This window comes from Sander vitreus, chromosome 9 (genome assembly GCF_031162955.1).
Source record: "Sander vitreus isolate 19-12246 chromosome 9, sanVit1, whole genome shotgun sequence".
Lineage (NCBI taxonomy): Eukaryota > Metazoa > Chordata > Actinopteri > Perciformes > Percidae > Sander > Sander vitreus.
Window position 1 is genome coordinate 12,327,202 of NC_135863.1, and position 12,776 is coordinate 12,339,977.

A 12,776-nucleotide genomic window follows, 5' to 3' on the forward strand; every position below is an offset into this window, starting at 1 on the left:
AAACACAAAATCACAGTATCCTGATGCTTTGAGGACCTCCATTTGGGCCTCAAGCGTCAGCTCCCGCCAAGTTCCTTCAGGGCCCCAGTAAAACACAATAACACACTTAGCCACATTTTTTTATCTGTCGGCCCACTCTCTATGCTGCAGCATGTGTATTTATTTATTCGCTGGCGCAGTATTCATGCACTGAGAAAGTAATGCTAAATTGATTATTTTGGTGACATTAGTATATCTATAAGCAAAATCTATTTTCAATGAAGCAAGGAGTCCTGTGTGGCTGAGTGATCAATAAAGCTTTAAGGGAAATATTGAGGTGTTGCACAGTCCCTTGAGGAGCGGGTGATGCGTGGTTGGCAGGGTTTTGGAGGAAAAAGGAAAGTATGGAGATAGCTGGAAGTTTCCAGGGTGGGCTTTAACCAACTCACATGCTGGCCAGTGACCAATAGGATGGAGCCCTCCTTGGCATGCATCACCTGCCGGAAGACGTGGTCGAGGATGAGGAGTTCGCTCCAGCAGTTCTGCAGCAGCTTCATCTGGTCATCCACCTGGTAAGAAATAGGCAAATCAGGTCAACTACTTGACTTTTCTAAAAAAATGTCTTTAAAAAAGCTATTCTGACATTGTGGCATCATCTACCATCTCTACATTTCCTTCAATTGATTATATTCCACTCCAACACAGGATAAAATCAAGTGTCACAACCTCAAAACAAAAAGTTGAGCCAGTGTGTCAGCCTCAGCGGCTTGTAAATATCACAGACAACTGTTTGCAATGTAAGCTTGCTCACCGGTCAATGAGTTGCAATCCTCTGGCATTATTTTATCTTACACAAAGCTCAAAAGTCCCCTGTACACACTCTAAAGCGTTCTCACGTGAACCTTTCCACACTCAGTTATGCACTTTGTTACGTACCTGATTTAACAATGTTGCCAGGTTTATCTGTTTGCCCACTGCCAGCAGTTTCTGAGTGATTCCACATATGATAATGATTAAGTAGCCTTTTTTTTCTCCTCCTGAATGCCAGCCGCTGGCTCCCAGGGACCTGCCATTTGAGCTTGGGAAGCTGAGGCAGGTCAATCGGTGGTTCTGTACACCAAAACAACCCCCTCCATTGTAACTGTTAGTCTCTTCCCATGCCTGGCTGTGTTAATCATTACTCCGCATTGCCAGACGCAGCCAAAAAAGGCTATATTGAGAAGGAAGGAATGAGGAAAATGTATGAGAGGCTCTTTCTCCCCCCCAACCCTTTTTTTCTATTAACAAACATTGTCCTCTTTGTGGTATCATTGGGAATAATGTGTCTTTCTGAGCACACTGCGGGTTTGTGGTGATGTGAATTACTTTGTTGCTTTGAGTCTGTGAGAACTGTCTGTGATGTTCATCGCCAATGTCAACCACAACTTGTAGGATGAAGAATGTGGATCGATGGTAAAACGTTGCGACACAGGCAGGTGCAACATTAACATCGCTGAAAGGAATTTCTTTTTGTGCTGTCTAGAAATTGCACAGGGATCCGTTTGTTGAAATCTGCAATGACCTTAGGTAAAAATTTGATGTCAACAACTGTAGCTCTTTAAACACTTTACTATTACCTTGTATGACATGACAGTGGCTGTGGCCAAGTCTGAAGTCTGTTGCTTGTTGATTAGGATTGTTATGACTGGTGATTGGGGCTGGTATCACACAGCGTCTGTTTACCTTTCAGGCAGACATAACAATACATGTAGCTGTGCCATAACAGTGACCTGGCAAAGCCAAATAACACATGAATGTTGTAGGACATGAACATTTGACCTGCCCAACTATGGTTGTCTTTGGCCACAGCTGTCATTTGGTAGTGTATTGGCTCTGATTTAGGTAACCCTTCAGATCATTAGGGTAAATCAAAGTTTAGTCTCTCCCTGACTATCACACTGAAATAAACTGTTCACAAAATATAATAGATAAATAGTGTGGTGAAAGCAAAAAATCCCAAAAGTATCCAATGTGTGAATGCCTCACATTTACAATTGATCTTTTCTTAGTGAAAGTCAAATGACAAAATACAACAAAGCTTCTGTGACCTTTTTCGGAAAAAAAATTGACAGCATCATGAGCTCTTTTTGTCTCCCTCCTCCTCCTTCCTATACATCTATTTTTTTGTGGTCCCATACTGACGGCGTCTCAAGAACGTGATGAAAAAATGCCTTCATTAAAACCATCAGAGAGCAAGAAACACAGTCAAAGGAGGGACTTCTCTATACTGTGCCTTAATCCTCTGCGTTTCTCCTTATACCCTGGAAGCATGTGTAACAGCGTGTATGTGTGTGTGTGTGTGTGTGTGTGTGTGTGTCTGTGTGTGTGTGGACGGATGGGTACATGTAAGGCTCTTCAAAGGACCCCCCTGCATGTCAGCAGTACTGGCAAGTGTCGGGGTCCTCATCAAAGGACTGTCCTCACTCTGCCTGCCTGGAAGCTCTTCTCTGACAAGAAGCCTGGGTCATCAAAGGGGGCAGCTCAGAGGGGGTGACGGTGGGTGATAGCAGCCTAGATGAGGGCTGGGGACACCCGCTTGGAAATGGGGGACTGGTGACAGACAGACAGGCGTGAGGGCGGGCCAGGGGTTGGGGTTCAGTTCGCTGACCTTTTAAGTGCCAGCGACATGAGCTGTTTCCCTGACAAGCTCTTCCTTTGCTCTGTCAAATGAGCAACGCTCATGGCGCCTGATCTTACAAGATCTGCTGCCTGCTCTCTCAGATAATATGAACTTTCTGACATGGAGTCGAAGAGGGCTTCGTCTTGTGTTGTCATGCAGGCGAGACCTGAATACTACGTCTATGCAGAGAAAATGCCACCAATACCGTTGGTAAAACATTGGCTGATTGGCTTTCTCAGTTTGATTCATTCACAATATGACACAACAAAGTTCAAATGAGCAGTTTGTTGAACTCACCAGGTGCGATAAAACAGTATATTTATTTAGTCTGTTAATTCTTATCTCACCACATGGTCATGGAAACTTTAGATAACTGCTAATTTACTGTTTCCAGCAATGTGGACTGAGTGGGAAACAAACGTGTTGTTGGGTTGTTATTCCCTGAGTGTTTCTTATTTCCCTAAGTGATATACAGTACAATACAGTTATCACTGCTATCATTGTTTGCTATTTTATTACTTACAATGAATCCCAAAACAAAATTATGCAATGTTATATATTGACAGGGTTGTTGGTGGTAAAACAGCTGTCTTGAAAATTTCTCTCTGGACATAATAGTAATATGGAAAGTCAGGATGAGCAGTTTGGTGGATAAGTAGCTTATTTCAGTTTTTTACGCTAAAGAAGATACTTATTTTTTAATGGTAGCTGAAGTAGGTGATGTCATGAGCCACTTTTGGATTATTTCAAAATATGAAAGTGATTATTTTACTTGGTAATAAAATTCAAAATACATGTGCTACACTATATCTGCCATAACTCCCTATAGGACAGGATTTTGTACATGGTCCAGATCGTTATGTTTCTCATTTTAATGTAACAACACTAGTAAGAACATTCTTTCTCACCAGCACAATGGTTGCCTCTAACACACAAACTAAACCAGCATATTTATATTGTTTCTATAAATAAAAACTTCTTATGTCACTGGATAGATCAGCCAAATTAAGAAGAATATGACATTAAAACTATACTTTGTTAATGATAAGTACGTAACAATTCCCATGCCGATCTGATGTACAGTATTATAGCACCTGTACTGCCTTAAAAAGACAGAAATACAAAAATCTTTGATTATGGTTTTGCTCAAGGAAATTCATTTTGTTGAATAGAAAACTTTAGAAATATAAATCGGTAAGTGATTACTTTGAAGGTAAAGGAGAGAAGTTCCCTCACTTTTGACATAATATTGTATTTTAAATACTTTTCATAGCCTCATATTTTGTCTTTGTATGATCACTGTAAACTTGCAAACCAACCAAATGTGCTGGCAATTAACATAAATGATTCTCTTTCTCAAGAGGTCTTAGTCTTGTTGTTAAAATGCTATGACGAAACTCTGAAATAATCTCTTGAGTAGCTAGCCACGACTTTGACGTAAAAATGACACAATCGTTATGTGGTTGAAATGCATAATTTTGCGTTTGGAGTCAAATGTACCATTTTATTTTCACACTATGAATTCATAAACAAAGGAGTTTTCTTCTTTTGCTTCCACTTTACACATTTGAATAATCCCAAGTCTCCACCTGTCCTTGGATGGAGAAAAACGTATGATAAGGATTTAGCTTCTAAGGTTCACACTGATGCAGAAAACATGCTCCCCATAAATCGCTTCAAACTGGTCTCAAAATCCACATTTAAGGCTTTTCAAGGTGTGATCTATTTAATATTTTAATATCATCACCAGTGTTTGGTTAAAAAAACGAGAGAAATTCCAAGCATAAACTACTTGCAGCAGCCAGCGATGAAAAATACATATCCTCCAAGAAACCAATTTAACACCTTTATGATCGTTCAGGCGAGTGGGATCAATGCCAGGATCAATCGCTTAGCCCATTGCTTTTGTTCAAAACCACTGGCTAAGATTAATGGGATTTTCCAGAGAGAGAGGGGTAGAAAAAGAAAGAGAGTGTGGGTGAGAGAGGGAATGAAAGTGCCAGACAGTCAATGAGAGAATGAGAAAAGACTTGGGGGAAATTGAGAAAATAAAACATTTGTGATTAAGAGCATATATTCCCTCCATTTCTGGGTAAATGTAAATTAATTGGAAATGGAGCATTCAGATGCTCGCTGACAAAAGTAATGTTTATTCATAGCCCCCTGCTAAGAGTAGAGCAATTATCATGGTGTGTTGAGTCAAAACAGGCCAATGTAGTAGAATATGTCCCCCCCCTTTCTTGTGGTTGGGTTTTGGTCTAGTGCCACAAGCATTGTCAAGCTTCGTTCGGTACGGCGGGCTTTAACGAGAGTACACAGCTGGATCTGATTTTAATAAGTAGTTCCATTTTTGATGTGGCCTAATGAACAGATTAATGGAATCTCCTTCTGTGGAGCCTTAATGAATGTAGAGAATCATGCTATTTTTTTAAGACGAGGGGGAGAACACACACACGCACACACCAACACAAGCAGACCATGAGTTTATCTGCCTCAAACGACTTGTACATAAACAATAGCTGTGCTTCTATCTTTCCGTCTCTCTCTGCTGGACAAGAATCAATGCTGTCTCGGAGTACTACAGGTGAGGTTTGAAGCTGACATCAATGCTTGTGCGTCTCTAGCAGCCATCCTTTGGTGCAGTCCTGTCTTGGCATCTGTTCGCCTTGAGCCAAACAGGCCCTGTATTCACCTGGGAACAGGCACTACTTCACCTAGAACAGCGCCTGTTGTTCTCAGAGTGTTACAAACACTTAATGATGTCGTGCTTGAATGTACTGTAGCTCATTTCCAGTTTATAGTTTGGTAATTGAATTGAGAAGAGACTCAGTGTGGGGTTCCATCGGCAGCAATAGGATTTTGTTCAACAAATTGGCCATCAATATATATAAATCATGGAGAGGATGATATTTTTTCCTGTGGAAACACATGCAACCCTGCTGACCTTGGATCAAATCTTACGATCAGTCTGTTTATGTCTTTATTACCCCTCCTATTGTCATAACAAAGACCAAATTACAAGGTAGGCAAAAAAACAGGTCAACGTTGTCTCATAAAACGGCAAATGCCTCTTGAATCCCACTGCAAATCATTTGTGGCAGCCATAACTTTGAAATGCCACAAATAGAGTTACATCCATCAAAAAGAAAAACAGAGTGAGTGACACAATCCCCAGGATGTTCCAGCTATGTTACCCTTCGGCTAGGAGAGAGGTTTGGGTGTCCATGTTCCAAACTATGTCCGGCTCTTCAATACACGCTGCAGAAGTGGATGAGAATAAAAATCATTACCCCCGCCCTCACTTCCCCACTTGCTCTTGTTTATCATGGCATACAGTTCATAGGGGCCTCGATCCTACGGTCAGCCAGCAGACAAGGTTGAAGATTGAAGCTACAAGAATTTGGTATTTACTAGCTATACACCTATTGGTTACCTGCCATTTTCCCTGACAGTGCATTTGACCTTTAGGATCCAGCTCTACTGCTGCACTCACACTGTGAATCAACATGATCAGCAAATGATCAGAAATCCATTATTCACAGTTTCCTAGAGCTGCCAGGGAAAAAAACGGAACTTCTTTTTATCCTACAGTGTGATTTTATTTCATGAACCAATAGTTTTGAATATTATTTCAATGGCAAATGAAAAATTCAATGGCCATTAAAATCTTTCTTGTTACGCTTATAGATGATACTTGGACAATGGTTAATGTACGTCCTTCATTAGGTCGCTTGAGGTAAAACTTTGCATTTGTACCATCAAGTCTTCATGAAAGGGTACAGTTCAAAGAAGTAGTGGGTGTATTTGTTTGCATTAAAGGATGAAATACAGCCATTAAAGAACTCTTTCTGCTTTTCTCAGCGTTTTACTGACTTTCATGACACATTCACCTAATACACACTTTTCTATGCTACTGTATTTCAAACGTACTGATACAATTAGACTGACATTGTGAAGGAAACAAAGTCATTAATTCAATTTTTCTATAGTCAGTTAGCCAACATGGACCCATAACAAAAAACAGAAACAAAACATCAGGCATTCAGAGATACATTTTGCATATCTCTGTAGAAGACAATAAGCTAGCAGACTTAACATCAGCTTGATACTACTCCATGTGATTTCTACTGTGAATGTATGTATATGTGACACTACTGTATATGTATATCACTGCATGCTTGCTCATCAACATCTCATGTCACTGGCACCTGTTTGTTGGTTGCATGTACCTCTAATCCAACATATCAGGTAGTGTAGAATGCCTGTGGGTTTATCTCCGACTGAGCGCACAGAAACTCTAGACTGTTTTCATGTCCCTAAACAGCCATAGAGATGCCACGGGCCATCTGTGAGCTCAGAAAATACCACTATTGTCACAAGAAGGCCTTGTGTCTGCAGATAAGTATTTTTCCAACTTCAACTTATTTTTCTCTTTGCAATTATGTGTTTTAGTCTGTTTCTAAATCTCACTTTAGAAATGCCTACATGTACTATCCATTCATTTAGCAATATGTGGAGCATAGTACTCCAGGGTTTCAACAATACATATTCATTCACGATACCGTGGAGCATGTTAAATATTACGTGGATTTTCTTTGACGTCAAAGAGAAATAGGAGGCAATTGAAAGCATACAATCCTTCCTTCCACCGAAGACATTTTATTATTGTGTTACTGACAAGAAATGTCTTTTTTTCTTGTTGCTGAAGTTTAATTATTTTTGTTAGGGCAGTGATTGTCTACAGTCTCTTCTTTTCTGAAAAGCATTCATCTGCGCGTGTTAATGCTTATGAACTCACTGTCTGTTGGACTGAGAGCGGAAACCGCTTTGTAAGAGTGAATGAATGCTGTATTGTGTCTGTGTCAGAAGAAATGCGAGTGGGTGTCTAAGTGTGTGTCCATGTGTGCCTGTGCCCACATCCGATCGATATTGCCGCTGCACTGAGATTGATTGGTTCCCACGGTGACTGCATTAACAGACGCAGGAGGCTGGCCTTTGACCCTGAGAACACTCTGCTTTCGATTGGCCATGCTCTCCCCATCTTCACAGCTTCTCATCCTTCTACACATCCTGACATTCTTCTTCTTGTCCCAGGCTTGTGGTAGAAAGGGAAAACAAACATCAAAACCCAGCCAATCATTGGACATACCCTCTTTTCTCCTTGCCCCCCTATCCGTGCTTACATCCCATACAGTATCCTTTCGTCCCGAGCCCAGTCGAGACGAGAGGAAACAAGACGTGGGCCTAATAAGGTCTTCCTGCTCTGCCAGGGCTGCACCTCAACACACTAGTGAGAAAAGGCCACTACAGATGCAGGAAATGCAGTAACTGGTATCAAACCAGTGTAGTGATGTGTGTGCTTAACAAATATATAAATAAATAATACAAAAATAAATAAAATAACAAAGATGCAGAAGATAAAACAGCTGTTTCAGGTACAAATAACGGATCATGGCACGTAAGGTCAAGTTGTTAAGTTCCTAAGTACAAGTACACGCGTCTGCAGTGCTTAATTTGTAAAGTGGGAGGTCCCGGAGTGCAGAGCGGGGGTGGATCCGGCGACTCAAAACGGGGGTTGGAGGTAACGGAACAAAAAAAACATGTACACTGCCTACGTAGCTTCTCTGACTAAAAAAGCCTAAACAACGCTGTTGGGCAATATTTATTTTAATTTCAGAACATGCACTACATGGGTACGAAATGTAAAGTCTCCATATTCTTGATCAGCAGAAACGATTTTTGTTTGTTTGGGATCCGACTGGCTAGCATATTTGAAAAAGACTTTTTGACATTTTTCCCGAGTGAAACGAGGCTAACAGCAATTCTCAACCAGCACAAGCGCATGTGTCACTTGAAGTGCCGATCCCCCCTCCCTCCGTCCCTTTCCCCCCTCTGTCTTACCCTGAAAATTCACCTCAAAACGCATTGAAAATGCAAACACAAGATTTTTGTGGCACTTCAATGGGGAATAAAGACTAACAAGACAGATAACAATATTGAACACTACACAAACAGTAATTTATTTTTTTCATTTAGGCGATTAATTTGTCATAGTGACACAGGAGGTGTCGGAGGTGACGGAACATGTTCCGGCGTGTTCCAGCTCAAATTAAGCCCTGCGCGTCTATGAAAATCCACAAAATGCGGCACTACAAAACAAAGTATCTCTGTGGGTCTGTGTGTTGCAGCGCGAAGAACATCTTGTTTTCTCAAGGTCGCTGACGATGGCAACACACTCTCTTCTCTGTCTGATATTAGCGCAGGGATCTAAGGGTGAACCAAGCCCGCCCAAACTTTCCTATTCCGTTTTTACTTGATGCATAAGCACATGAAACACAGAAAAATCAATGAGGCAAGAGAACGGACCAGTGAGAGACCAGATATGAATGTCAATTGATATATTTTCATGCATGCAGTGTTCATTGTTATCTGGTCTGTTTACTAGATTTGTACAAAATCAAACTTTCCAGGTCACGTCTGCCAGCTTTTTATTTTAATCATATAAGTAATGGGAGAGAAGGTGCATCTCAATTTAGGTGGTACAGTGTCTACAGAAAAGTGAGTTGGGCACAACTCATGGGTGAGGCAAAACATGAAAAATATCTCCAGAGAAACAAAAAAGAGGTTATGAGAAAGAAATGTATGTACTGTTGCCTCATTTATGAAGAAAGTTAATCCATAAGTGCATGGCTTAGAGGAAAGGAGTTTTTTTCTTTTTCTTTTTGAGTGCTATTGTTTTCAGAATACCTCACAAGTGGACTATCTACCCACCACCACATACACAAACACTCTCATACACGTGAAATCTCAGGGCTTAGAGCTATCAACTAATTATCAAAAACACAGAGAGGCCCTAATCAATTATTCACATGAACATTAGACCGCTAAAACACGCAGTTCAGGGAATGGCATCTCCCAAAAGTAACCCTTCCTCCTCCTGTTCTCCAACACACACACACACACACACACACACACACACACACACACACACACACACACACACTCACACACACATGCAAACACAGACGCAAACATGTCAAGACCTGGATACCTACACAGAGACACGCATAGAAATGCTCGACAGTGATATCTATATCTGCATACTTGCACACACTTACACGTGCAGCCTTCCCGCCACTCCACTCTTCTCTTTGCAGACAGAGCAAATGCATGCCGTACAAATGCAAGTGAGTTGTGTGAGTAGACTGTCTACTGTGTATAAGGTTCCTGGCTGGGAGGTGCTGATCATAGAACTCCTATTGATCCATCAACATCCCTCCCCCTACAGACTCCCCAAGCACACACAAACACACACACACACACACACACACACACACACACACACACACACACACACACACACACACACACACACACACACACACAGAACTTAATCTACCAGGCGATTCCTGGGCATTAAGCCCCAGCCATTGAATTTTCATGCCGTGCAATCATTATTTGAGTTAATACTGCAATTTATGACTTGGTGTTTGTGGTGTTGTGTGAAAGGTAGGTGGAGGGGATGCAATATAAGGAGGTGAGTGTGTAAGTATGCAGATTTCTCTGTGTATGTTGGTTAAAAGTGTGGGTTTGCATTCACTTTCTTATATGGTGATGAGTCAGATGTGAGTGAGAGGATTTATGTGCATGCATGTACTATGTGTGTGTGTGTGTGTGTGTGTGTGTGTGTGTGTGTGTGTGTGTGTGTGTGTGGTGTGTGTGTGTGTGTGTGTTTGTATTGTATTGTATTGTATTATCAATTGGCTGTGGTTGTGTCTGCGTGACTTTCAATGACAGACAGTGGGAAGTTACTCCATAATCCTTGTCTGGCAGCCTGTCCTTTAGGAGGAAGCAAAGACAAGAAAGAGAGGAGACAAAGAAAAGGCTGAATGCTTCCCACTTTTCTATTATTTAGTATAACAGTCGAGACAGTCCTCCTTAACTCTCTCTCACACACACACACACACACACACACACACACACACACACACACACACACACACACACACACACACACACACATACACACACGCACACGCATATACCCTCAGACAGACATATATGCAATATACCTTAACGCAGCTTAGACGACCAAAGCTTATTTAAAATGCAGAGACTGAAGCAGTGATGCTTTCTGTCTGAGAGGGCGGGAGACACAGATTCCCATTAGCGTTTGACGCACAGGAATGGGTGTGCTTTTTTCAGATGGGGGTGTTGTGAGGGAGTTTAGGTGGTGGGCTTTTAGAGCAGACAGCTGTGAATCCACATCCAAATGTGGCACAGCTCCAGAGATCACTGGGATCACAGCCCTTGATGCACAAATTAAATATCTGAATTAGCTAATTGAGCATTTCCGGAGCTCCTGTGATATGTAAACAGTTGAAGTACAAGGAAGACGAGGCATCAAAACCACAACGCCGCAGAACAGATGGAGCCCTGCTTCTCCCTGAAGTGCGTCTCAGGCCTCGTCTGACAGAAACTGCCATGAATGCATCTGTATTAAGAGAAAGACGTCTCTCTAAAGCACTGCTGCGGCAGTATGAGGCATAGTGGTGCTGCTGCTGATGGGAAGTGCAGTGCAACATGTGGTGAATAAAGTATTGGCCTGAGGGAAGGTGAGACTGCGGCTTGCCACCTGAAAACCTTGTCTTTTTTGGTTTTTGTTCAGCATCTCTGGTTCATTTCTAGAAGTTTAACGGTGTTGTCAACACCCTTCTCAGCAAGTACCTTGTCAGCATATTTGGTTTATTGCTCGTCATTGTTTCAGCTTGCTTGAAAAGCCTCTTTTCATCCCTCTCTGAGTGGGCGCAATCCTAAAAGAACGCAGGACTGTAATGCCTATTATTAGTGCCATGCCTTTATTTCACATGTATGGAATCATTTATCCGTGGCTCGTGCCAGATTTGCAGTTATGGCACTTTGGGATAAATGGAGAAAGAGATTGACAGATTGAGAGGTGAAGAAAAGGGAATGGTGTGAGAGTAATGAAAAGTCCTGGTGCAATGTGAAAGAAATAAGGAGAGCAACAGCAAAATTAAAACCAGCAAAGAAAGGACTGCTTAAAGTAGGAATAGGGAACAGGTGTCTTTGTCCTACTTTGCCGGAGGGGCTGAAGCCATTTTCTCGACTGGGTCGTTGTTTGGCGTGCGGCCCCAATGAAATTTCTCGCTCGTCGTCACACCACCACCACAATGTCTAGTATTACTCCTATGCACTGCATACATCAGTCATCGCTGTGCAAATTCAATCACCCACCTTCCCAGTTGAATATAAATACCCCTCTACTCTTTAAGTGTAAAACTAGAAGGCAAGCTGTCAACTCTGCTCCTCCACTGTCTTGTCTATTGTCTCCTGGACCCCCCCGACCCCCACAAACTTCCCCACTCCCTGTCCAGAATAGACAAGCCGTAAATAAGCATCAAAAATAGACATTGGGGGACAACTGTTGACAGGCCAGTGACGAAAGCGGCAGGCACAACCTCTAGGCAGGCTGGATTACACGCAGATAATTGAGGCCACGCAACATCGGAACATAAGAAGCTAGGGACTCTTTGTGGGTTTTTATTTTACTTACTTGAAAAGCCAGTTGAAGTGTTGTGTTTCAGACTGCAGTTTGAGACACAAAATCTTTGCCTAAAGAAGTTTGCTGTTCAGTATCCCTTAAGAGACACAAGCTTTGGCCTTAGCTCTAAATGTTTACTATTTAAACATGTATTACTTTATATGTTTAATACAAATATTACCTTATGTCTTTAATGGAGTCATTGTTGATGAAATGAAAAATAAATATTCTTCTCTTCCTCACTAAACAACGCTAAATCTCCACTAAACATGTTTACCCAATTTGAATTAGAGGGGCTGCCTTATTGAAATTAATGATGACATTTTAGTGACATATTATTCAGTTTTCAATATTATTCAAACTGAGTCATATGTGGCTTACAAAGTGTATATTAATCTAGCAAAAAGTACTTTACTTTTCTATTATGTGAATATATAAATATATGTCACCATCAACTGTTTCTTTGTTTCTTATTTCAAAGAGAAAACCTTCAATTGGATGCCCTTTTTGCAGCTATTTGTGCTTTGATGCTTGTCATTTAAAAAGACGAAATGCAGGCAGGCGTAAAATAGGAAG

The 12,776-nt window shown here is 41.4% G+C and overlaps 1 protein-coding gene across 1 annotated transcript in view; it reads right to left on the minus strand.

The window, feature by feature from the left end:
- nr5a2 (nuclear receptor subfamily 5, group A, member 2) overlaps nt 1–12,776 on the minus strand; it is a 73,698-nt gene that overhangs the window by 32,072 nt on the left and 28,850 nt on the right. Inside the window, exon 5 of the mRNA XM_078258769.1 lies at nt 429–548. Within this exon, the coding sequence (XP_078114895.1) occupies nt 429–548 (120 nt within the window). The remainder of the gene's footprint in view (nt 1–428; nt 549–12,776) is intronic.